This window comes from Anopheles aquasalis, chromosome Y (assembly GCF_943734665.1).
Source record: "Anopheles aquasalis chromosome Y, idAnoAquaMG_Q_19, whole genome shotgun sequence".
NCBI lineage: Eukaryota > Metazoa > Arthropoda > Insecta > Diptera > Culicidae > Anopheles > Anopheles aquasalis.
This window is the reverse complement of record NC_064879.1, coordinates 3621046-3648245: the sequence shown is the minus strand read 5'-3', so window position 1 is coordinate 3648245 and position 27200 is coordinate 3621046. Positions and strand designations below refer to the sequence as shown.

The window sequence follows — 27200 nt, the reverse complement described above, 5'->3', positions numbered from 1 at the left end:
TAAACAGGCCGAACACGCTTGATATGAACTCTCTCTTCCTCTTCTCCTCTTCTCTCTCTCTCTCTCTCTTGCTCTCTCTCTCTCTCTGTCTTATTCTTTTAACCCAGGAAAACTATGAAAGCAACAGAACCACGCAGTGTCACTGATGACACAGGCAGCCATGTCTCTCGTCATCTGCAGGTGCACTCTTTCTGGTTCACGGTTTTGACACAGGGTGTCACCATCCACCATCCACCATAACACTAACAATAACAACAACGAACGCACGATGAGCGTTTTAAGGAAATCTACGGTCCCAGAAAAAAAATCAAGGGAGAGAGATTGAGAGGGGCAGACAGATAGATTGTGAGGGTTATTAGTAGTATCACGATTAGAAGTTCATAAGCGGGCGCCAGACGAAGCGTAAACTCAAGCGTCAATATAAAATTAATACCAAAAAGTTTACATTTACCGTTTACACGGTGTAAAAAAGATTATAGGTCCACGCAGCATAAATCCTAGCGTAAACGCTTTTTGCAAACGATTTGCGTCGCTATATTTTCTGTTTGTGGTTTGCATTAAGGACTTCGGTATTTTCGGGCCAAAAAAGGCTCGTATTTAACGATTTTTTGTGACTTAACCATTCAACACTATTTTTTCAAGTAAATGACATAATAATCTACAACTTTTGAAGAATATTTGGTATTGTTTTGAGCAACATTCATCCATGCTATCCATGGCATCAAATTTGGGCAGTCGTGTCTTCGCAAAGATACTTTTTCTGGTGCCCATCGTAGCTGCGTGACGGGTCATCAGAAAAATACAAATCGATATTCGTTAGAAAGATTATAAGTTTATCTAGGTAGCCCTGGAGAGCTTTTTTGTTGATATTCCAATTTTTCGATTTTTGGCAGATGTTTGAAGTTGGAAAAGTGATGCTTTCTGCGATTCTGCCATAAAAAAAACGAACTTTACAGATTTGTTTCAAAAAAAGTATAAACAATTTGAATGATATTTCGACGGGGCTACCTGGCAAAAAGTGTACAGATTATGTGCAAAAAAAAATTCAAATCGATCGGCCCAGTAGTTTTTACGGTACGATGGACACCGACTTTCAAAACGTTGCTTTTTGGGAAACGCTCTTCAAAGTAGCGGGCTGCATGGAGCCTTGTATGGAACGCGGATTTTCAAAAATCTGTATCTTTGTCAGTTTTTCTTCAATTGATCCAAAACTTTTACACAATACTCTTGAAAGGATCACCTTCTAGGGAAAAATGTTAAAAACATGTGTCACAAATAAAAATAAAATACCGAAGTCCCCCCTGAATAGTGAATGATCATTACTAGCATTTTTAATCTTTTTCTTCGGAAAAAAGATCCTATTTTTCTCATAAAAGTCGATAAAAGATCAGTGTAATTCGGATTACACGTCTCAACCCGGTCATGGAAACATGTTCAAGTGTAAACTTTTTGGCATTAATTTTATAGTTACGCTTGAGTTTACGCTTCGTATATCCCTGGCTATACAGCACACTGGAATGTCCATCTGTGCACGAGCTCCCATCCCTCGCCCACCCCTTCTCTAATGTGTGTATGTGTGTGTTTGTGTCTACATTCTCCCGCCTCTTATTCCACCTCCGCAGTCACCATCCACAGGAGGACGACCGCAGGTTGTTTTGTGCGTTGTTTTGTATCCCGTTTTCTACTTCATTTTGTTCCTCTTGGCACAAGTCAGCGCTAGTGCTGGCAGACACTGACATACAAACACACACACCCACTCACACACACACGCGCAGGAATACAGCTAGAGGTGGTGGTGGAAACATGGAAAACAACTAGATTTGATAAGATACGCTGCAGTCGTGTACACATCGGGCCGCCACGCTAAGCGGTTTCGATTCCCGTCCCCTGCAAAAGATGCGGGTGGGGGGGGGGGGCGTCGTGACAGTAGTGTGTAGTAGTGAGGGTAGCAATGGAGGGGTGCAGTTGGGTGGGTAGTGACGATAGAACGATAGTCGTCACCAGTCGATATAGAAAGTATCACATGAAAACATGAACAAACAGCAGTGGCACCGCCTTGCGCCATATATCCCCCCCCCCCCCGCTCCTCACCACTGTACGTGCGTACTACAGCGACGAACCACCCAACCACGGAGCACTTCGCGCGTCTTCCTTTTGTTTTTTTTTTTTTTCTTCAGGGGAATACATGTATATACATACAGACATTAAGTGCATCAGCTGCATCAGCTGGCATCGCCTCCCCTCTTCTCCTGCTGCCCCAAAACCTTTCTATGAAACCCAGGTGCTTTTTTGTTGCGAGAGCGTGCGTTGCCACCGACTTTTTCCGCTTCTATCTGCTTTTGTTTTTTTTTTTTGTTTTGTTTACTTTTATTTGCTTTGTTGAATTTGTTTGTAATATAAAACTTCAACTAACAACCAAACAAACAAACCAATAAACCATCGTGTCGTCGCAGGTAGCAGACAGGCAGGCGGTGGGTGAGCGCGCTGCTCTTGGTGGTGGCTGGCTGGCTGGCTATGCGCAGCCCACGCACTCGTTAGGAAACAGTTTGCTGGATTAGAATTGCACTCACGATGGCGCCTGCAGCAGCAGCAGCAGCGAGCGAGTTTCGAGCGCAAAACAACACTAGAGATCTCCATTTTGCACCTTAACCCCTATTATTACCATAAGACTAAATTCTATGCCTAGGTTCTTATTCTTTTTCTTTTTCTCTACCCCCCCCCCCCCCCCACTCTCTCTCTCTCTCTCTCTCTCTCTCGACGCGCGACTCGCCCATCTTCTACTTGTTTGAGGTGGTTGCTCTAGGATGCGGGTTTATTTTATAAATGATTGTTCCCAAATGTGCGACCAACCACCGAACCAGCTGATTGCCAGCTGCAAGGTGTGTGTCTGTGTCTGTGTGTGTGGCACATTTGCGAGGGCGGCAAGGAGCAAGAGATGAGAAACGATAACACAAGCTCCCTCATTGCTCCTTCCCATTTTTGTTGGTGGGGGGGGGGGGGGAGGATTTACACCAAACCGCGCACATCACACAACAGGACATTGTTGAGTGAACCAAGTAACGTTTAAGCCTGATCGCCATCAGCACGCACACACACAGACACCCACTTAGCCACCTAACCAAACTAGTAGCCACTAGCGGGGCCGGATGGTTGCGTGGCATGGCGCTAAATGTAACCGGAAACGTTCAACATCAGTATACAGCAGCTGACACATACACGCGCGTATGCACACCTATACAGCGATACAGACACAGGAACGCGCCGTCCGTCGTGCAAAAAACAACGTGTTACTACTGCTTAACGTTTTTGGTGCCCCCAAACACTCCTCTCTCTCTCTTTCTTTCTCTCTCTCTCTCTAGTGATTTGTCTCTGGTTTGAGTTTGTTTTTTTTTTTTGGTTTTGGTTCTGTGGCGCCCGTTCCTCCGTTCATCTACTACTTTCTACTTTTGCTGCGCCTGAACCTCAAATCCCATCCCTCCCCCCCCTCCCTCCCCCACCCCCTTCGCGATCCCGGTGAAAAAGGTACTCAAAAACACGCACACACTAAGATAATGCTCCTTTCGTCCTGGTTTTTACTGGCTCTTTCCCCATCCCCCCGTATTATTTTGTCTTTTAATATATAAATCTCTGAAAACATCAAAAGAGTAAATATTGTGTTTGCGTTTGGTAACCTGCCTGTACGAGTGTGTGTCTGTGCGCATTAGTTTTTAGTTTAGGTTTGGTTTTGTTGAGAGAAAGAGTGAAGGTGGGCAGTGCTGGCGGCACCATCTCGTGCGGAACGCACTAGTAATAGTTTGTCGGTATTGTAGATGGTTTCGGGATGGAGCCAGGCGCGGTGTTTGCCGGCGAAGAGGGTCGGAGGAGCATGCACGATGCACGACCGCCCACCGACTGGCACACACCTGGCGCTTTATATGATTTTGTTTCTCTTCCGTTCTGCTTAGTTGTTAGTCGGCTTTGTTTTGATCTCTTTCTCTCTCTCTTTCCCTCGTTTACTCTACCTTTCTGTCCTTTTTCGCTACACTAAAGAATTGGCAGGTCGATTTTATGGTAGTAATAATACCTAATATTCGCACAATAATGCGACACCACCTTCTGGGCGGTGCTTGTGTTGTGCGTGGTAATAAGAAGTGTTGTGTTCGTTGGAGGAAGAGGAAGGAGTGGAACTGGAGATCCCAGACAATACCGCGCCAAAGACCGGTGACATACGTTCCTGGCACATTCCTGGTTTGTCGAGGAGATCACATAACACCTAGTGAGATAGCTTCGTACTTGCTTGGTAAAGATTAATCATACTCCAAATTCCCATTCGTTACCCTTTTCTCTCACTCCCGTTCTCTTGCATTCCCTCTCCTTTCAATTTATGATTTTTTTTCTATTTAATTTTTCTTTTTCCACCTCATCACCTCACACTATCCTGTCAACACGCTTTCCGGCGCTTCTCGCTACTCGCAAATCCCTTTTTGGCAACGCAACATAACGCATAACACGTGCGTAAACCGGAACACCGGGGTGCTACCCTAGTCGGTTGGTCTGAGCTGCCTTGGTCTGTCGCTGAACTTATTGAACTGACAGCACCGGCTGTTTACGCCAAAGTCAAACCACGGCAATGTGCGCTTCCACTATCGCGCTAGCAGCATCGCGTCTAAATTATAATATCTCAGTCTTGATTGGCAATATTGAATCAATCGGCGAACTAACATTATGGAAGATCTGCTGTCGATGTGTATAACTGTGGGGCCGACAACGACGATCGTAGCCATTCAAACGAAACGAAACATCGACCAGGAGACACACCATCCGCGAAACCACATAAATCATCAAGAACGAAATAACCAGAAACAATCAAAACAATCGAAACGCAACGAAAGGGTTGGGGTAGGGCGGACGGCAAACGAGAAACGAGAAAACGGAAGTGTGTGTGTGATAGAGAGAGAGAGAGAGAGAGAGAGAGAGAGAGAGAGAGAGAGAGAGAGAGAGAGAGAGAGAAGAGAAGAGAAGAGAAAGACAATGAATGAAATATCAGAATCAATCGGTGATAATGCACGCATTTCACGCGCGTTCCAGTGTTGAGTGTTTTGAGGATGACGAAAAAAAAAGAAAGAAAGAGTTCAGAGGGATCGGCCACAGGCCCAATTAGAAGGAGAGCCGTTGTTAGTTCCAATTTGCAGGCCAGAGGTTCCGGCGATGATTTTGGAATCCCAGCGAAGCTGAAACAGTAGTGAACGGAGCAAGTGGCAGCCTCCTCTCTCTTCGCTCTCTCACTTTCTACCTCTCTCTCTCGCTCTCACATTTCCACATATCCACTCTTTCTGTCTTTCTTTCATCTGCACAGGATGTCAACACCTGTTGTCCAACATAGACGATCGATCGGGCGGTAAACGAAAGAACGGATTGGGAAAAGGCTGGTGCGACGGGAAAACCGAGAAACAAACGTCTGCAAAACGGTGGGGACACATGGCAGGATGTGAGACGGTACAGATTAGAACAGAGTTAAAGCGGACGCGAACGAGGCCTCCACCAATCGATCCGGCGCAACAGCCGCAGCGCGGCTGAAGTTTCGGTTTTAGAAACATATACCTTACGCCCACCAGCAACCCGGGGATTACCGGATACAATTAGGCATACCACCCGCCGCACGGACACAAAAAAAGGCACTGACACACACACACACACATACACGCACATATCCGCACACCGAGACACAGGCACGCCGCGCAAAGCGCATTGGGTAAAGGACAGTCAACGGGTTGATCGCTGATTGATTGGTGGTGCGGTGCGGTGCGTGCGTGCGTGCGTGCGTGCGTGCATGGAAGCGAAAATGTGCTCCCATATGTGTATGTGTGGGTGATAAGGTAAGATGTTGCGAGGGCGGCACAGCCAGCGGAATTGTGATGTGGTTTGTTTGTTCATGAAATGCTGATTGTTGGCACGAAGAAACATAACAAAAACGAATGTTGTATGTAGTATGTGTGCAACGACTGAAGAGAAGGTGTTGTGAGAACTGAAAAGGACGATGTATGCGCGCGAGTAGGTCTGGTCAGGGAGGGCGACCACTTACCTGAGGTGCGTGCGTATCGAGCGTATGCTTCGACATCACAATGGTGGTCGTCTTCTGCAGCGGTTCCGGGTTAGTGGTCGCCTCGATCGGCGACATCGGTGGCCCGTTCTCGATCAGCGCCTGGCCCCCGAGGGCTAGCGATTCGGCGGCTCGCACTATGTCCAATACCTGTGACAAGTGACAAGAACGAGTGTGATGAGTGAGATGTGAGAGGCGTTGTTTTGCTGCAGCCGTTATCGTATTCTCGTTACCTTCTCTGGGGTGCTCTTTTCCCTTGCACCGTGCGCCACCAGCTGCTGGTCGGCCGGTGGATTGACGGGCGTCAGGGCATTGGTTTGGAAACCGTGCTCCGGCTGCTCCATTACCGCCGTCACCGCTGGTGCAGGTGCTGTTGCTGGTGCTGTTGCTGGTGCTGTTGCTGGTTGTTGCTGCTGCTGCTGCTGCTTCGGTATCACCTCCTCGTCGATCCGATCGACGCTCAGCTTCCTCAGGTGAACGGCCTCGTTGACGGCCGAGATAACGGAATCGTCCCGGTCAAGGCTGGACACGCTCTGGCTCAGCTCGGAGCCCGTCTCGGAGGCGCGCGATCCTAGCGGCAGATGGAAAACAAAACAAAAAGGGCATAAATGATCTAAGTTACTGAGGTGATGGGTAGTGGCACTTACCGATTCGTGCGTTTTCCCCATTGCTGCCGGCCAGCCCGGTACTCATGCCGCCCGCGCTACCCGACAGATGCAGCAGATCCGACTTTTCGTAGCCCTTGCACACGACCAGTTGCAACTGGTTTCCGGAGGCACGTAGCGCATCGACCGCCTCCTGGTGCGTGGCGCCAAGCAGCGACAGCCCGTTCACCTCGAGGATACGCATACCGACCCGGAGCCGGCCGTCACGCTTGGCCGCTCCGTTGCTGTTGATCTTCGAGATGAATACACCCTCGTCGAGGTTATCCATCGGGTTGCCGCGCTGCCCATTCAGCCCACCCTTGATATGCATACCGAGCCGTTCGCCCTCCTGCTTCACGATATGCACCTCCTGTGATCGAAGCGAAAAGGTGGGGAAACAAGCAACATTAGCAGATCAGATTGATGACGGCGACAACATCAAAACAGTATCCAGCGAAACATCGACACAGCATTATACACCGGGTGGGAGTGGAATAGACCGCAGACTGATAGAGCTAACGAAACCTAAGAGAGGAGATGGTGCTAACCGATCCCGATCCCATCGAGATCGCGAACCGCTGTCGCATGCATTTACATGTTGGTGGACGGGGGGGGGACAGCGGGCCTCAGTAGGACCAGGAAGGAATCGCAAAGCATTCCGTCGGGATTAAACTGAACTGAAGTGAACTGAACTGCAGGCACTCTAGTACACTACACATCATTCCACGCAAATGATACCAAAGGGGGCAACATATCGGAAGGAAAAGGCTAAAAGGGAAGAGCAACGAATAGTGGGTACACACAACTACATTACGGGAGCGGGGGGGGGGGGGGGGAGTACACCGAAGAACGAGATTGCGTTTGCTAACGTTGCCTGTTTCTTGCTAGCAGGTTACTATTTTGCTAGCGATCTCTGTTACATACCTCCGTGCATAATGCAACTACTTCAAAATGCTGAACAATTGGTGAAATGATGGTGAATGAGAATGCGATACCACAAGATAGAGAGAGAGAGAAAGAGAGAAATGCGAAGAGCATTAGGAGAGAGCGATGAATGGTGTTTCGCTTTCGTCTATGGGTGTTGCAGAGGTTTGAGTGTTTTTTTTTTTGTTTGTTTAATGTTTACCAACAAGCAATTAAATATCAGCCGAAATCAAACACAGGGGCCCTGGAAGAAGCAGCACGATTAAGGAGGACCGAAACCCACAAAAACCAATTAAAAGAAATGCATAAGGCTCGCCAAAGAGCCAAAAAGAAAAATATGTAGAGAGAGAGAGAGAGAGCGAGATAGCGAAAGTAAGAATAATAGCGCGAACAAGGATGTCTCCTAGTGAGGTACTCAAGTCGGAAGTGGAAGCTGGCAGTAAAAGCCCGCACTGACAAGAAACTGCGCACGCTAGCTATAGTTGCTGTTCTCGGTACCATCCCTGGACACCGCGGTCACCACTTCCCCTCGCAGGATGCCATGCCGCACATGCCATTAGATGGTCCCTTTTCTGAATGCGCGTGTTTTTTGGGGGAGGGTTTATGGGTGTTTTTCTTCGTGGTGTATATCGGTGATGCGAACCGAACCGAGCTCCGGCAGCCTTACCTGGAAGCCAGCCGGCAATGGGTCATGCTGGACGGTTAGCTTGATATCGTCGCACGGTCGCAACAGCTCCATCACCGCTTCCTGGTGCGTCGCCTGCGTCACATCGGTCCCGTTCACCTTCAGTATCCGGTCGCCCATGCGCAGCTTGCGCGACAACGCCGCTATTCCACCAGCCACAATCTGAAACAAAACCGGGAGCGTATTAAGCGGGAGCAGCGCCAGCAGGACGGAGCGGTATTGCGCGGTACTCACGTGCGATATGAAAATGCCGGGCTCGTGTGCACCGAACGGCGTGCAGGAATGATCGGTTCCACCGATGATGCTAAATCCGAGCGAACCCTGATCCTTGGGCAGCACGACTTCCTACACGACAGCACACCAGCGGCAGCAGCAGCGCCGGAGCGATGAAACAAAGAACAGAGTTCGGTTAGTGAAGCACGAGTGGTGATGAGACGGTACCGGTGCGGTCGGTGCGGTCGTAAAATTTGTAATATTGAGCATACACTAGGTACACTCTCGCCAATGGTCCAATGGGGTAGGGACAGGCACACGAAACAAAAACAAAAAACAAACAAACACAGCGGAATGGTGATCGAAGTAGGTAGGTTAGTAGGAAGCTGGTGGTGGGTGTTACAAAGCCAGATGAGTTAGTTCCCGCGGTATCGTTGGTACTTGTGGAGGGTGATGTGTAAGTGTTGCGTCCTTATTGCGTTGTTTATACACACCAGACCAGCCACCTCGCAGTTGTCTTCAATTGCAGCGGAAAGGCGATGAAATGGAAGGAAGGGTGTTTTTTTTTTTCATGGGGCGCGGTGTTAGTTCGGGACTGCAAATGCACTGACCCTGACTGGAGGGTTATATACACCAACACGGGGATCTGCTCCAGTTCGAGTTCGAGCGCGGTCAGCAGCGAGCAGAAAGGCCAGCGGCTGCTGTCCAGTTGTCCACAGCGCGTACAGTGCATGCGGTTAGGTTGAGGATGGCGATTAAACCAGCAAGAGGAAACTACAAAGCACCGGACGGGGGCAGCTCGAGGACGAGTCTATGGGGACAGTTAAGACCGTTTAGCGGATGCATACCCATTAACCACACCCAATGGAATGGAGAACGAATGTAGATCATATGTGGGTTGTGAATGCGCGTAAAGAAAAGAGCAAAATGGGATGGTGTGGGGGGTGGGTGGGGGATTGGGAGGGCCGGGGGGCGGTAGATTGGTAAGAGGATTGCGACATTCGTGAGTCGTGGGTTAAGGTGTCTAGGGAAGGGTGATGGAAGGAGGCGAGGCGAGGTCGGCGGTGGTTCTGTCGAGGTCAGAAGTCTGCGGAATTACACTACTCAGGGGTGGAGGCTCAACACATCGACGAGCGTGCATCGTAGCGGTGCGTCTAGAGCAAGATGGAAGGAAACCAGTGATCCTAGACGATCCCCTGCCTACCCTAGCCCTATTTGTGCGCGGTTCTAGTTCTAGGTGCGTGTGGTACTACTTAAGGGCCCGCATGTTGGGAAAAGAGGGATAGAATCAGCCTTAGTATCCAACTCGTGTGCAAATCCCCGTCTGTTTGTGCGTCTGTTTGGTCACATGTACTAGAGTTCCTCCCGTTTACTAGAGAAAGCCTCCCCTTTGTCCTGTCCTGTCTACGTGTGCCTGTACGTCGGTGTGTGTTGGTGTGAGTGTGTGCGTGTATAGTTTGATTTTACTAGACTGGTGTGATTTGAATGCTGTTGCTGCTGCTGCTAATGCTATTGTTGTTGTTGTTCTTTACCTCGCTGATCAGTGGTTCCAACAAGCGATTGTCGGTAACGCGCGTCATTACCGTCTCCGTGAAGGTTGACTTGGTAATCGTTTCGGTGACGGTACCGAGCTCGGTGGGCGCCGGCGGCAGCATCGGCATATCCGGAACGGCCTTCTGCACCGTGACCGTGACCGACGGCCCGTGCTCAGCTCGATCGACGTGTACCTGCCGCCCGCCGCTGATAAAGTGGGACGGGATCATGGCCTGAAAATCCGCGCTGGTCATCGGCCGGGCCGCCGTCGCCTGTCACAGGAGATGGTGGTTTCGCGGTTTTTTGTTTTTGTTTTTTTTTTTTTTGGTTGAACCGCCGCGGGGTAGGCGCGTAGAAAAACAAAACAAAAAAAAACAAGTGGAGGAAAGGGAACGGAGTTAGCGATAGCGTGGCAGTAGTTGGTCAGTATCAGGGAAGAAAGGTAAGAGGGAGCGAGGGGAAAGGCAGGAAGGTGTGGGAGGGGAAAGGGGGAGGGGGGGGGGATTAAGCCAAGAGAGTGTGAAGAGAGAGATTGAGAGAGAGCGAGGGAAGAACGTTCGATGTCGGACGCATAACGTCGGCCGGAATCAGGAAATTGGTGTTTCCAAAAGGGTGGAATGGTGCACCGTAGGAGGTATGGGGTGTGGGTGATGATCGTGTCGTTCCATGCAAGTTTTCACACACACACACACACAAACACACACAACCACGCGTGCTCGCGCGTAAACATCGATGCAGATGACAACATCACCCGTTGTGGATGTGTGTGCAAGGAATTGTGGTGTTGGTGGTGGTGGTGGGGTATATAGAATAAAAAAGATCAAGCAGAAGAAGAAAAAAAATACAAAACAAAATAAGGATATCTTCGATTAGAAAAAAAACAATTACAAACACGCATATAGCGGCGTGCGGTAGCTCGCTAAGACGCGACGCAAACAGGAACAGGAAGTAGGAGAGGTAGGGTCAGTAGTGCATGCGCAGCATACTATCCAATATAAATAAATAGAAAAATATAAATCTATACAGTGACGGACAATACAATAGGAATATATTTGTCTCGCTGACAGACTGCTGACGCGGTGCTTTTATCGAAATGTCATTGCGAATCATATGAAAGGGGCACAAGTCTGCTACTACTTCTGCTGTGATTCGGCCAATACGAATTGCTTCGAAAGTATGGTGAAGGTACGTGGCAGAGACAAAACTGCTACCACTGCAAAGTATTATGAATATAATGGCAAACTATTTGTAGCAGTAAAACAACCTTCGCAGCTACAGTGCCTTGTTTTCACAAACGTTGCATTTACAACATGCATTTGTAATGTGCCCTTTGTTAGAAGAAAAAAATGCTTGCTGAATAACGACACACAAGACCATATGTTCAAGTGATCTTATTGTTTTGTCCGTCACAGTACATCTCAGCGTGTTAATGGTTTCGTGTGTAGGCTTGCTTTATACGATGAAAATACTAATGATGATGATGATGATGATGATGATGATGCTGATGATGATAATAATTAATTGATAATTGATGATGATCAGGATGAGGCTCTGGATCTCGGAGGGGGGCGATTGGGGTGGAGAGGGGGAACTGCTGCTGCTACTGCTGCAACTCGAACGGTGCGGAACAAGTGTGGCCACGGGAGAGCGGCCACCTCCAGTCAATCCGACAAGGCGCTACCGTGCGTACACATTGCTGCACCGCACAGGGCGAAGGATGGGGGTTGGCTGTTGATGTTGAGTGGGAGTGTGGTTGAGGGAGAGGGGCGGGAGGGCTGCTCAGGACCGTCCGTACACAGGCAAGGACCCCGCGTACGCGCTTACCTGCGGGTCGTCGTTCGGCTGCGGATGCGCCAGTACCCCGTTATTAGCCGATACCTCCGACGTTCCGTTGGTCACTGCTGCTGCTGCTGCTGCTGCTGCTGCTGCATTCGATCCCACCACTCCGTTACTTTCGGGCTTGTTATGGTGGTTATTTACGTGTTGCATTAATACTGTACGAGGTGCAGGTAGGGGTGGTTGCTGTTGCTTGGGCCCATCGACGGCAGATGCTTGGTGCTGCTGCTGCTGCTTCTGCTGCTCCTGTTGCTGCTGTACCGATGAGATTGATGATGGTATCAGGTGCTGCTGCTGCTGCTGCAGGTGCGGGGGAGAAGGCAGGTGGGAAGGGTGCGTATGAGTATGAGCAACACGAAAAGACACAGGTGCGTACGTGTGTGTGTGCGTGCGAGTGCGAGAGGATGGGCCCACCACCACCGCGCAAAATGCGTGACAACATCCATCCATCAGAGATGAACGCGTGACCCCCCCACCAAAACCCCCTGTCATCGCGCAGAGACACGATGTTCATAAAAACGAGAAAAAAAACATCCCCAGCGATCCTTACCTTTGGCTGGTGGTCGTCGGGTCTCGACTCCTGAACTCCCGTGCCCATGGCACCACCATTGCTCTCCGTGGCGTGCGCGTCATCTGTCGAACGCCGGTATCCGGTATAGGTTGCTGTGCCGAGGGACAAACACATAAAAATTACGATCAGGATCGTGCGTCCCCCTCTCTCTATCTCTCTGTTAGAGGCTTACCAGTTCGTGCGCCACCGTAACCGATGCGATTGGGCGGGCCGACGATCGGGCTGCGTGGGCTGTGCAACGCATCGAGCCCACCCTTGACCTCGCGCTGCACCACCAACCGCACGAAGCGCTGATGGTCGGTCAGCAACTGCACGGCGTAGTCGTGATGCGCGTTGGTAATGTCAACGCCATTGATCTGTGGAAGAGAAAGCGCGCGCGCGCACACACACATTAGCACGATGGATTCGGCGTGGATTACACTCTCTGCACCAGCTACTACTACTGCTGCTGCTGCTGCTACTGCTACCCACCGCCAGCACTCGATCGCCCACCAGGATCTTGCCGTCTTTGTGCGCCACGCCACCCTCGGTCAGCCGCGAGATGTAAATGCCCTCGGAGCCATCCTTGAACGGTACGTGGCCCTTGCCGCCGGCAATGCTAAAGCCGAGCCCCTGGCCGATCTGATCGCGGATCAGTGTCGTGTGCAGGATGACCTTCTGTGTAATCTCCTTCCCGTTCAGCAGCTCCACGTCGGCCGGTGGCGGACCACTACTACTACCGCCGCTGTTGCCGTTCGGCAACCCGACCGTGTTCGGTGACAGCGCACCACTGTAGGTCGCCGCAGCGCCCGTAACCGGTGGCGGTGACGGTAGCAGCAGTGGTGCCACCACCAACGGTTCGCCGCCCTTCAGCGATCCACCATCGGACACGCTGATCTGCGCTACCGTCCCATTCTCGTCGAACACCGGGTGACCGATTAGGCGCGTTACTTCGCGCGAGATAAACAGCACCAGCACGCTGCCGCACGCCTTCAGCACCTCGACCGCGTCGTAGTGGTCCGCATCCTCCACGGAGATTCCATTCACCTTGAGTACCTATGGCAGGACAGCGAGAGAGAGAGAGAGAACAATTAGTGTCTGGCGAACCGGACCGGGCACGCTGCCTTGCACCTTACCTTATCGCCAACCTTCAGCCCCGCCAGATCGGCCGGCCCTTTCTCCGTGACGCGCGAAATAAAGATACCCTCGTCGTCGCCCTTGAACGGCGTCGAACCACGGCCACCGGCAATGCTGAGCCCAAGCCCGGCCGACGTGCGCTCGATGTGGATCTCCAGTCGTTCCTCCTTCAGTGCGGTGTACGCATCGAGCGTATCTAGTGGATGTGTGTTTGTGTGTAGTCGAGACGAGATGTGGAAAGAAGAAGAAGAAAAAAAAGCACAAAACATTTCTGAAGTTAGATAGCAAACAAAGAGAGCAAAGGGATCGGGTACGCGCGGCTAAAGTAAACAGCGAAGACCACAGGCGACCTCTACGGCAAAAAACATTCCAACCCCTCCCCCCCCCCCCCCCCCCCCCTGACCCCGACCCGAGGGTTTATTTGGGTAAAATTGGGGCATGTGTATCAGCACCAGCTTGGTCACTGAGGTGCTCCGTGCTGGGCGTTGTCATACCATTTGGGATATGGTGCAACCGGTGGACCAGGCCTTGAGGCCAATTCTCACGCCCCGTAGGGACAGAGAGAGAGAGAGAGAACGAGCGAGTGCCCCCTGGACGGAAAACTCGACTGCTCGACTCGACAGGGCGCGGCCCATCCTCCATGTGCTCTATTTCTCTCTCCCTTTCTCTCCCTCTCTCTCTCTCTCTCTTGACTGTGATTCTGATAATCACTTCCCTTTCCCTTCCTCACTTTCTTACCGTACACCTTGGTCCGGCGGCCACCAAATGGTGAGGCCCGGGAATCGGCATCACTACCATCCTTGACCGTCGTCGCGATGATCCGGATCCGCCGTTTGTCCTCCTTTCCCTTGCCAGACTTTCGCTTCTTTCTCTGCTGTTGCTGCTGACCGTTGGCCAGTATGCTGGTCAGTGGCAGTGGTGCCGACAGATTCGAGCGGAACGAGGAGGCGGCCGAAGAGGGCCGACGGATTAGCGAACCACCACCACCACCACCACCAGCGGCCCGCCGGAACGATCCAGACCGTTTGGCAGCGTCCTTTACCTTGAACTTCACGGAAAACATTGCGCTGCCCCCGTCTTCCAATCGCCCTCTCTTTGGGACCTTTTTTCCACCCCGTAGGTGGTACCGACTCTAGGTGATCCACACACCCGGATGTGCGCTCGGGTTCAAACTGACTTGCCGACTCTTCAGTGGCCACCGATGCTGTGGACCGATGAGTGATGGCGTTGAGTCATCAAAAGGTCTGCGTCGCCACCGTTTTGCGCCGTGGCTACTACTACTACTACTACTACTACTAGGAATCGAGACCACGTCACCACAGCCGCTAGGAACCAGGAACTGAAATTAGCGGATACTCTGGCGCTGTACTGCTGCTTCCAAACCGAAAGCGAAACAGAAAAGATCAAGGGTGCGCTAGCAGGAAGGCGCCCGCGGGCGCGCACTTACGAGTCCGGCACACGTCACTAGAGCAGCAGAGTGGGCTCTGCAGGTGTATCTCACGCTCGGCTGACTCGCTAGCTAGGCCTCCCCCGGGCGGGCCCAGTACCACTGAACCCAGAGAATCTGCCAACCTGCCGCGAGAGCGATCCACCATCGAAGAGCGAGAGAGAGAGGACAGGCGGATGGTCACCGATAACGATAAGCGAATCTCACTTCTCCGTAGAGGAACGGGGCGCGAACGGTAGCAGAGGTGTGTACGCACGCTGCTATCACAGTTATCGGAGGTAAAAGAAGAGGGTTGTTGTTGTTGATTTTTTTCTATCCGATGATGGAATGAATGTGATGGTGCAACCCTTCGCACCGCTCGCCCCGGTAAACCACATTATCACGTTTGTAGGCCGTGAAGCAGGTAGACAAACAGGCCACCAAGCGGTGCTATCACAACCCTGACACACATCATGACGCTGTCGTCGTCGTCGTCGTCGTGGATAGCTAATAGGGTGACACTCCGTAGGGTGAGTGTGGGTTGAAGGGCGCTCCCTTCCTCCATCGATCGTGGTAGACCATGTACACCACACACGTACCAGGGAGGGTTACGGTTTGGGGTGCGCGTTATCGCCCCACAGCACGCCCCATGTGCCTGTGTGTCAACGCACACTTATCGCTGGTATGTGTACACTTCACCTACTGGCTATCTTCAGCCCTTTAATGCCCCCCCGCCCGGCCGGGCTACCTGACACACTAATGCGGGGGTGACATTGGTCTTTTCGAGCATGAATAGAGCGCTGGGGGGAGAGAGAGAGAGAGAGAGAAACGCAACTACACTCATTAGCGTGAAATTCATTCAAATGCCAAAGGCCGAACAGGCCCGCGGTTGCCGTGTGTCGTCTGGAAGCGGACTGCGCAATCGATCTGTGCCGGAGAGAGGTGGAAAACGAGTGTGTTGCGCAGAGAGGGTGGCACGGTCGGCTCAGATGACAGAAACAGGAAGCCCGTAAACCCCGTTCCGTCCCGAACAAAGCCAAAAAAAAAATACATGATTTTCTGTGACGGTTCTTCTGTGGCCCAATCCACCCCAATCGCCCCAATGTGCAGGGTGCTGCTGCTGCTGCTGCTGCCCTTTCCGTGATTAGTTTAGCAATCAGCTATGCGCGCACACATACATATCGCTTCGTTTCGTCTTATCTTATCACCGACAACGCTGATGCGCAGCGCTGCTGTGCGGTGCGTCAGAATGCCCTGCGCGCCCCGACCACACCCCGGGGGAGGGAGGGGGCTTATGGAATGTCTACTGACCCCGTGGTGGGCCTCTTTTACTTAGGGAAGTCTTTTGGGCGATGACTCAACCAAGGGGCCACGCAGCCCCGACAGAACGGAGGATCACGAATCCAGGATGGCAGCCACCGAAAGCCAAGCCACAAAAGCCACTACTACGGTGCGCGCGACACGAATGATTGCGCATGGAATGACGCCAACGGATCGGAATGCTGCGTACACAACACATCCAGCGAGCATCGGTACGCTAACACCACTCCAGTGGCCAGTTGATGTGACCTTCTACACTTGGTTGGCCTGGCTTCAACGTCTGGCGCGTGAGGGAGGGAGGACGGGGGGGGGGGGGGGGGGGGAGGGCTTCAAAACCGATGGATGATGTAATGCGTGCGTGCATGCGTGCGTGGCGCGTGTAAAGTGGTTGAAACATAAACAACCAATTCTCCTATTTCCACGCGCACACACAGAGGCACTGACACGCTCGCTGGAGCGAAGTGTGTTGCTCAAAATAGCCAGCTGCCGCCACCGCAACGGCAAGCAACAACAAACTCATTTGATGAACGCGCGGCAAAGGCGCTACTGCTGCACGGTGCTAAACGGAACCCACACTGTGGTCTCCGCCGTCCCTCGTCTCGTCGGTCAAACACACATCAGGCGCGGATGACGACGAGGATGATGATGGCTGGTCGGCCGTGTCGCCTAAGCGCAAAGTGGCACTCAATGTGCCCGGGTTCGCACACATCGGTAAACACATTATGCATTATCCCGCGTGCTTACCGGTGCTCGGTGATGTCGTCTCCCGGGTTGCTGGCTGGTCCGCGAGAACGATGGGATGCTCGTCCAGCTTCGGCGGTCCCATCTCCTTCAGCTTCAGGGAGGTAAACATCAGATTAGTGTTCTTGTCGGTGATGGTATGGTGGACGCGCTTGTTCTTCAGATGATGCGGCGTATCTCTACGGTGGCGGATGCGATGCGATACGGAAGCGATGAACAGATTCGGGGCAGCGAAGGTAAGAGAGAGAGAGAGAGAGAGAGAGAGAGAGAGAGAGAAAATGAAATAGCATTAGGAGGGCGGATACTGGAAGACCACACTATAATATTTGGAAGGGTCTGGTTGTTTCGCGTGCGCGCAGATAAGCAGCTACTTTATCTCGCACTAGCTAAAGATAGTGGAGGCCAGGGGATAGAGTATGGCCGAGGGGAAGGAGAAGAAGATGGAGTAGCTGGAGCGCGTAACTAGCGGTAGCACCAGCAGCAGCAGCAACAGAGAGGACTTACCTGCGATGCAGCTTCGAGATGGGCTTCTTTCCACCGCCACCACCACCACCTCCCCCACCACCACCACCACCACCACCCTCTTCGTCGCTGTCCTCCGCGTCACCGTACAGTCGCTGATCGTCACCGGTGCCACCGTCACCGCCCTCGTCGTCATCGTTGACCTCGAAGCCGACGCGCCGCTCGTACCCATCATCATCATCATCATCATCATTGTCGCGACCGGCCGCGGCACCATCATTACTGTTATCGGCGCTATAGCTGCCATCCGCATCGGCCGTCCCCCCTTGCTCACCCGCACCCGTACCACCGACCGTCTCGTTCGGCATCGCGCCCTGTATGTCCTCCATGGTGGCCGCCCCGTAGCTTGCCTTCGTCAGTGCGAGCGATGGCCGGGAGGCGGACTCCTCCGACAGCGTATCGAGATTACCGGAAAGCTCCCCGCCGCCGCCGCCTCCACCACCCTCGCCCGCCCGGCGCTCCTTCGCGAACAGCTTGTGCGCCTTCATCTTCAGCTCCTTCGGGTGCGGCGTGTTCTGGCGCACGAACGGTGTATCCCGGTCCGCACCAAAGTCCTCGGTGAACTTGACCGAGTGCGTCCGGGATGCCTCGCGCTCCTCCCAGTTGTCCGAGTCGCTGTCATTGTCGCGGCCACTGCCACCGGCACCGGAAGCGCCGCCGCCGCCGCCACGTGTCGTCCCTGATGGTACGTAGCGCTGCTGCGGTAGCAGGAAGCACGTCAGCACCTGCTCCCCGGTCGACTCGTCCACGTCCGGCTGGAACGTTGGTACCGGTTGCGACTGATTCTCGGACAGCCAGACCGCCTTCAGCTGCAGGTTCACGAGTGCGTACGGTAGGTGCTGCAGCAGGTTACCGGACACATCCAGCACGTGCAGCTCGTTACAGTGACCGAGCTCCGACGGTAGCCGCGTCAGCTTGTTCTCCCGCAGGCTCAGCACGCCCAGCTTCCGGCAGTGGCCGAGCTCGGCCGGCACCGCCACCAGTGCGTTCCGGTCGACGTTCAGGTTGTTCAGCAGCACCATGTTACCGATCGAGGCCGGCAGCTCGGCCAGGAAGTTTTCCGTGAGAATGAGCTCCTGCATGTTGACGCAGCACCCGATGGTGTCGTGGAGCGTGTGCAGCCGGTTCTGGTCGAGCTTCAGGATGGACAGGTTGGTGAGGCGCGCCACCCCGCCCGGTAGCGTTTCCAGCAGGTTCTGCGACAGGTGCAGATCGGTCAGACACTCCAGCCCACCGATTTCCTCCGGCAGTTCCTCCAGTCTGGCAGACCAAAGAGCAACGAGAGAGAGAGAGAGAGAGAGAGAGAGAGAGCGAGAGCGAGAGCGAAAGCGTGAGGTAAATCGGACGAACACGATGTGGAAGGTGCTTCCCCCACTCCCTTCTTTTTTTTTACCTATTCTCCGACACGTCCAGGCAGACCAGCTTCTTCAGCAGACCAATCTCGGGCGGTAGCCGCTGCAGCTGGTTGTGGTCGAGCCACAGCTCCTGCAGTGCCGGTAGGTAGCCGAGGTGCGACGGCAGCTCGTCGATCTCGTTGTCGCCCAGATCCAGCCGCTCCAGCTTCGTCAGCTGGCTAATTGACTCTGGCAGGTTCTTCAGTAGGTTCTCCCGCAGCTCCAGTGATACCAGCTTCGACAGACTAGCGAGAGAGAGAGGGAGGTAGGGAGAGCGAGAGAGAGAGAGAGAGAGATTTATCAATCACATTATGTCATATCATACCTCGTTGTTTTAAGGGACATTTGATGGATCATTTAATCAAAACAAAACAGATTTTGGAAGAGTGGGCAAACAGTTATAGCTGTTCAAAGATGTGTGAAAATAATGAAGAAATTCGCTATATTTTGAAAATTGTCTATAAAAACAAGGGAAAAATGCCACGCAAGCCACCAATGAAATTTGTGAAGTTTACGGGGAAGATGCTGAACCAGTTCGTGGAGCATAACGATGGTTCGCTCGCTTCGGCTCTGAAAATTTTGATGTGAAAGATCCACCTCTCTCTGGTCGACCTTTCGTTGCTAAAGTCGATGAAATTATTGAAAGGATAAACCAGGATCGTAGCATAAGCAGCCGTGACATCGCTAAGGAACTAAACCTTCACCATAAAACGGTTTTGAACCGAAATAGGTGGCTGCAAAAAAAAAACGCTCAATGTTTGGATACCGCATGAATTTGCTGTGAAAAATTTATTGGACCGAATTAACATCTGCGATTCTTTTGCATGAAACGAAATTAAATCGAACCGTTTCTGAAGCGAATGGTAACAGGAGATGAAAAGTGAATCAAATACGACAATAACGTGCGAAAAAGATCATGGTGCAAGAATGCCGAAGCTACACAAACAGTCCCAACGCCAGTATTGACGCCGCGGAAAGCGTTATGCTGTGTGTTTGGTGGGATTGGAGAGGAATCATTCATTATGAGCTACTCCAGCCTGGTCAAAGTATTGATTCTAGCCTTTACTATGACCAGTTGATGAGATTGAAGCAAGCAATCGAGGAAAAATGACTCGAATTGATCAACAGAAAGGGCATCGTCTTCCACCATGACAACGCTACACCACACACATCTTTGATGACTCGCCAAAAACTGGGAGAGCTTGGCTGGGATGGGTTTTGATGCATCCTCCATATAGCTTAGACCTTGCACCATCGGATTACCACTTGTTTCATTTTATGCAAAACTCCCTTGGTAGAGTACGGTTGGCTTCAAGAGCAGCATGTGAAAATATCGTGTTACAGTTTGTTAATCGATAAACCACGGAGTTTTCATACTAAAGGAATTATGTGTTTAGCCGAAAAATGGCAAAAGATGGATAACCAAAATGGATTATATTTTGTTGAATAAAGTTCCTCAAAACTAAAAAATATATCCCTTTGAAGTTTAACTGAAAAATACGAAAAGACTTATTCGACTACCTAATATTATAAGGAAGGCGGTGGGAGCGCGCGCATCCCAGCCACACTTTTTCTTACCAGCCAAAGTCCTGTGGCAGCGACGTCAGCGACATATCGTTCAGGCCGAGCACGGTGAGGTTCCGGAGCTGCGAGAAGCCGGCCGGTAGCCGCGGGATTGGGTTCGAGCTGAAGTCCGCTATCTGCAGGCTGCGCAGGTGCCGAATGTCCTCGGGAATGTCACCGATTTCTGCAACAAAAGAGCACCGAGGAAAACGGGGGGGGTACGTACCCATGTGTATCGAATCCAAGCAGCGTCCAAACCAAACCCATCCCTTGGTTGTTGCACCACTTACCATTGCGCGATACATCCAGCTCGACCAGGTTTACGAAGTTCTGTATGTCCGAGGGTATCTTGAGGATGTCGTTGTCGCTGAGACCGAGCTTCCGCAACCGGTACAGTCGGAAGAAACCCTAGGAGAAGGATAGAGAAAAAAAAACGAAGAAGAAGAAAATGAAGAGATCAAGTCACGCCAAGCAGGTACTGCGGGGATAATTCAAGGGAAGATCAGTTCTTCAAAGGCAGACCAGACAGACCATCATCATCATCATCATCATCATCGCCAGCTGCAGCTTCACTGAGGGGGGCTGCGCGCACACACATTGATCAATTTACGACCCCCTGGGGGGGAGGCGTACGACGTCGTGGGGTGGACCAAAAATAAAATCCAGACCCAGCAAAACCTCCTGCTCCTGCAATTCGCGAACGAGAAAGCACAATAAAATGTTAACAACCTTCGCGATCGATGATCGATCGAATCAAGGTTTTTTTGCTCCGATCCGCGATGCTTCCCGGCTCCTGCTGCTGCTGCTGCACTTTCTGGTAATAAAACGGCACGCACGGATTCGGACAGGAACAGCGCGAGCAGCCAAACAGACCAAGCATCACCATCACCAGCTGGTGGCTGCTGGATGTCAAAAGAGTAGCCCCGAAACACCTCACGAGAGAGACATTGCTGGAAATGTGGGTATGAAGCGGGATACGTTAAACAAAATGTTCGATGTTGCTCAAGCGCTTCGAGCGCTTCGAGCGCATCGAGAACGCGTGAAAATCGTGGCTTCGTGGCTGCTCGTGAGCCATCACCCAGAAGAAGAAAAAGAAGCACTGGCGCCGGGTTATGATTTACGGTGCAACGCAGAAATAATGGGATGGCTATGGCCAGTTGCTCGCGCTGCGCAGGGAATAATGGAAAAACACTGAGCGAGTGAAGCTGAGAATGAGCGACGACGACCGCAAGGGGTGGTAAGAAAGAGAGAGGCAGAGGGTGTTAATTGAACATCATCGTGCATCGTGAGTAAGGGTGGGCTGAATGGCGGGATGGTGGGAATGGGGGGGGATGGCGGTTAGGCGAGGCTATTTCAGTCCTTCCGCTAGGGGTGCATTCCATCCACCATCTCGACACAATGGCCACCCTCCCACACACACAACTGACCGAGATTGCATTGCCCACCCCTAACATCCTGTTTCAACCCCCGCCCCATCCCTGCTTTTCATCCCTCAACCCCCTTTTGGCGAAATAATGTTGGATAGACGACGACGACGACGACGACGACGCCGACACGTCCATCGGTTCTCGCAGGTGGTCGGCTGTGATCGACTCTTTCAACCCCCCTCCCCCTACTCCCCCAAACAATTTTTTTTTTCCTATCCTGACCTCTCCCCGGCTGCCAGTCGTCTGCCGATCTAATTCTGGGCCCGCCGCGACGGTCGAACTGGACCGATTTGGTGCCATGCGGGTTGGTTAGGATGGAAGAGAGGACACAGGACCCCGCCCCGTCCCGCCCCTGTTCCACCTGGCTAGATGGGATGCGGGATGACGGCGAGGGGGAGCCCCCACAAACCAACATTCCCACAATGGAACCCCCACCCCCCCCCCCCCCCATTCCCCCACCCACCCTTGCACGGGCCGCTTCTCTCGTGAGTCGATCGAAAGCCAACAAAACGAGACCGTTCGCCTGGAGCCGAAATGGAGCAGGGCTAGTAGGATGAGTAACGGTGGGGACGGCGGGGGCCGGGTTGAAGAGTGCACCACGGAATTACCACACCACTAAATGGCAATCGCTACGGGGCCGGGGGGGGGGGGGGGGGGAAGGTGTCGTTTATGTTATTCATTTGCGAAGCGAACCCACTCGACCGACTCGAAACTCGATAGGGAGCTCGAGAGGTGCGGAACAGCGTGGAGGATGGCTGGTAAACAATGTGAAAGATCCCTCTCCTCCCCGAGCCCGAGCGGCGGCGCAACCACTGCTGCGGTTGCTGGCAGTGGAGAACCAGCTTCACCACCGCCAGCCAGATCCAGAACCACAACCTCTCTCTCTCTCTCTCTCTCTCTCTCTCTCTCTCTCTCTCTCTCTCTCTCTCACACTGTGGGTGCTACGGGAGGGGGGGGGGAGAGAAAAAAAGAATTACCGAACGGGGTGTCAGCAGAAAGGAGTAGCGGAAGAGGGAGTAGCACTCTGCTATTAATAGGATCTTATTACTTTGTTGTCTGTCCGTCTCCTCTTCTACTGTTGCTGCTTCTGCTGATGATGATGCTGCTAGTACTGCTTCTCCGTACCGTTATGATGGCCGGAGGTACTCTGCTGCTGCTGCTGTTGCTGCTACTCGCGTGTATGGGGTGTGTAGAACGCTGCGCTGGAAGCGCGCTGCCAGCATTGTTCACTTGTGCCAGTTCGCAGGGGGCCAACTGAGCGCAGGGCATTGCGACAGAAGGCGAAGGGCAACGCAAGCGCCAAGTGCCAAGTGTGCAACAGTGAAGCTGCTGCTGCTGCTGCTGCTGCTACTACTGGACTGGCGCTTTACAAGCAACCACGATAAAACGACAGCAACGGCGAGGTATCGCAAGAAGCAGGGCATGATGGAGCCCGTTTTCGGTTCCGTTCTGCAACAACCTCCCGACTTCGCAGCAGCACTGCATTATCGTTATTATAGGTCAGGGTTGGCCGGTTTGTTCGACTTCGAACGAAATGTATGTCGTCCCGTCACGAACGAAATGCGGATGGTCCACGAGCTTGGGATCCATGCAGGGATGCAGCAACAGTTGCCCGAATCTTCCGACCTGGTACCCTGACGCTTTGAGGAAAATTCTTCCACCCCACGTTCTTCCAGTTTCCATCCCGGGTTCTTCCCGGGGAGACAGTATTTATTTTGGTTTTTGGTGACATTTTTGATCCCATGAATGCTGATCCGTTCGAGCGTATTGTGCGTAACATTGTTGGGCTCAATCGAAGTAAAGCAAAGACAAAGATATGGATTTTTGAACAATACTTCGAGACGCGCGAAGCAAGAAAGAACGGTTTTCAAAGTCGATCGACTACTCGTAGCATAAAAACAACAGCTGCTGGACCGCTTTTGAGCGTTTGAACGTCATAATAAATACACTATTTGCCGGGTAGCCCCATCGAGAGTTTATTGACAAAGAAATGTTGTAAACGATTTTGTACAAATTTGATTTTGTTTTTGGCAAATTCAAATTCAACCATCGTCATCTGTTTTCTAACTTCGATCCGCTGCCAATTGGAAATGCAACAAAAACATAACGGTGCTACCTGGAGGAGCTTATAATCTAACGAAAACAATCCAATTTCTTTTGCTATGATGTCCCGCCAGCGGTAACAACAAATAACACAACAACAGCAATAGAAAAACGCGCAATTTATAACCACAAAACCAGAAGGCGGCTGGCTATACACGATGTTTCATAATGATAGCCTCACCGGGTTTTCTCGATTTCGCGCTCGAATAAAGCGCCCCAAAAATAATTGAAAATACTGTAAACCCATATTTAAAGCAAAAGCATCGTGAAAAAAAAAATTTCAGCAAGTTAACGCCGCCACGGCCACACTTGCCTACTTAAAAGGGGACTACGGTATTTTTGGTTAAAAAAAAGCCCGTTTTTAACGATTTTTTGTGACGTAATCATTCAACTGTATTTTTTCAAGTAAATGACATTATAATCTACAACTTTTGAAGAATATTTGGTATTGTTTTGAGCAACATTCATTGAGAAATGAATCCATGGCATCAAATTTAGGCAGTCGTGTCTTCGCAAAGATACTTTTTCGTTAGAAAGATTATAAGTTTATCTAGGTAATCCCGGAGAGTTTTTGTTGATATTCCAATTTTTCGATTTTTGGCAGATTTTTGAAGTTGGAAAAGTAATGCTTTTTGCGATTCTGCCATAAAAAAACGAACTTTACAGAGTTGTTTTAAAAAAAGTATAAACAATTTTAATGATATCTCGACGGGGCTAGCTGGCAAAAAGTGTACAGATTATGTGCAAAAAATTTCAAATCGATCGGCCCAGTAGTTTTTACGGTACGATGGACACCGACTTTGGAAACGTTGGTTTTGGGAACGCTCTTCAAAGTAGCGGGCTGCATGGAGCCTTGTATGAAACGGGGATTTAAAAAAATCTGTACCTTTGTCAGTTTTCCCTCGATTGATCCAAAACTTTTACACAATACTCTTGAAAGGATCAGCATTTAGGGAAAAATGTTAAAAATATGTGTCACAAATAAAAATTAACCTAATTCCGATGGAGAATATTTGGCGGATGTTAGTTAGTGATCTTTGCGAGAATGGTAGACCATTTGACACCATAGAGCAGCTGGTAGTAGCTAATAAGAGTGCAGGGCGATCTCCTTGCGCACTGCAACATTTTTCATGCTCGCTGAAAGCATGCCAACCCGCATTCGCAGGCAATTAATAGTAACGGAGGAGTTATTGATTGTAAATAAAATAACATTGATAGCCTAATGAACTGTTTTCCATTTTAATTTAATGTTTTTGCAGCGTGAGGCTGTCATTATGAAACACCTCAGTTTTGGAAACACAAACGGCATACGTCTTTTAACGATAAAAGAAACGTTTACAGTACTTTTCATTATTTTTGGGGCGCTTTATTCGAGCGCGAAATCGAAAGGAGGTTTAAGGAGGCTTGCTAGCGTTAGTGGCGGAAAATGGACTGACGAAGACGGTTTGGTGTTGAGGGGGCATTCCCATCACCAACACCCCTTTCCTCTGCGTTGGGATTTGTTGTGGTGTTTGCATCCTCCCTGCTGTTGGGGGGGGGGGGGGGTTCCATGTCCCCGGAACGTCGTACCGGAAGCCGGATCGATTGGGTTTTTTTTTTAAAAAAAGAGGGTCCCCAAAAACAAAAAAAAAACACCCCCATTTTCTTCTCCCACCAGCCGACGACACCCAAGCGACGATGCGCTGCGCGGTGCGGCTTGGCTTGTATGGCTTCCAGAAGAGGCGCTTCCCCTTCTGCTCACTACACCGTATACAGCCTTCGCGTCTTCGTGGTGCGTGGGATGTGAACCGAGCCCAGCCGTAACCGGCGCAACACACTCACACGCGCACAGGCACATTGACATCGACATGCCATGCGTCACCGGTGGGGCTGGCGGCGGCGACCATGACCAAACCATGAAATGGAAAACCCGTTCATCCACCCTCTTACTTCTTTTCTCTTCCCCTTCTTCTTCTTCTTCTTCTTCTGTGGCTTAAAAATCACAACCAACACACAGCACAGCATGCCTGTGTCTCTGTGTACCGCTGTCGCTGACGTTGGGGATGCAACCGCGTGCGTGTTTGGGGCAGAAGGGGGATGGATCATGAGTGATCAACCCGATGGTGGCCGCGTCATCATCGTCGTCACTTGACTCTAGACCAGCGGCAACACCCAAACAATCCATTTGTTAGTAAACGCTCAGCCGTGACCGAAAGCAGAAGAAGAAGATGAAGCGTAGTAGTAGAACGGACACGGTGGGGAGGTGGCTCTTTCCTGACGTCATTTATGCAAATTATCCTTCACCGCCGATCGTCACCGATGGTGGCTGCAGCACTGATGGCGAAACCGATGATCGATGCGATGCAGGTCTTGGTAAGGACTTCGTCTCGACTGGAAGAACTGGGGAAGGAATGGGCAGGGGTACATTTACATACCTTCGGCAGGTCGCGGATGTGGTTCGCGTCGAGCAGCAGCTCCTCGAGGCTGTTCGAGTAGCGGAAGATCTCCTCCGGTACGTTCGGCAGCGACGAGTGCCGGTTGTCGACGTACTCGATCTGTCGGTTGCATCCCTTGAAGATGGGTATGTACTTGAACATCTTGAGCTCGCTCGCTCTCTTTAGCTCTTCTTTCTGGCGTTTTTTGTTGTTGCCGCTGCTGTTCTGTCACTTTCTTGTTGTACACTTCAGCAGTAAGGAGTCCTAGTCTCTCGCTTCCTGTATCACAACTTTACACCACACCACACACACACACACACAGACACACACATACACGCGCGATCTCTAACTCTACCTATCTATCAGCTATCTAGCCCTAGCTACTGCACTATCCTCCAGCTTCGCAACGACGACGACGACGACGACTACTACTAGGACGATCGTGCCGTGAGGCTAGTGCTCTAACGCTCCTACGCACAGCTAGGACGACGACCGGGACGACGATCGCGCTGCTCTCACGTCATTCTTCCCGCGACACGGCGGCACTGCTGGCTCCGCTAGCACGCACATACACACCAAGCACGGGCACGCGGCTTGCCGGCTCGTACTACTAGACTGTACTCCTTGACGTCCCGCCTATCTTCGCAAGCACCCTGTTGCTGTTGCTGCTCAGCATACGCGATCTATAA

The 27200-nt window shown here is 51.5% G+C and overlaps 1 protein-coding gene across 13 annotated transcripts in view; it reads right to left on the bottom strand.

The window, feature by feature from the left end:
* Positions 1-27200, bottom strand: part of LOC126579874 (protein lap4) — a 46212-nt gene that overhangs the window by 15672 nt on the left and 3340 nt on the right. For 8 of the 13 annotated variants that reach the window (XM_050243553.1, XM_050243552.1, XM_050243557.1 and 5 more), the window contains exons 2-18: positions 26512-27194; positions 20858-20975; positions 20583-20751; positions 19004-19249; positions 17593-18870; positions 17092-17267; positions 13601-13797; positions 12957-13520; positions 12658-12841; positions 12465-12577; positions 11903-12214; positions 10078-10350; positions 8567-8677; positions 8315-8494; positions 6727-7093; positions 6313-6650; positions 6062-6229 (exon numbers count right to left, since the gene is read on the bottom strand). In XM_050243553.1, coding sequence (XP_050099510.1) covers positions 6062-6229; positions 6313-6650; positions 6727-7093; positions 8315-8494; positions 8567-8677; positions 10078-10350; positions 11903-12214; positions 12465-12577; positions 12658-12841; positions 12957-13520; positions 13601-13797; positions 17092-17267; positions 17593-18870; positions 19004-19249; positions 20583-20751; positions 20858-20975; positions 26512-26673 — 4956 coding nt within the window. In that variant the 5' untranslated portion in view covers positions 26674-27194. The remainder of the gene's footprint in view (positions 1-6061; positions 6230-6312; positions 6651-6726; positions 7094-8314; positions 8495-8566; positions 8678-10077; positions 10351-11902; positions 12215-12464; positions 12578-12657; positions 12842-12956; positions 13521-13600; positions 13798-17091; positions 17268-17592; positions 18871-19003; positions 19250-20582; positions 20752-20857; positions 20976-26511; positions 27195-27200) is intronic. The other 5 variants (XM_050243558.1, XM_050243559.1, XM_050243561.1 and 2 more) reach the window with 5 other exon arrangements.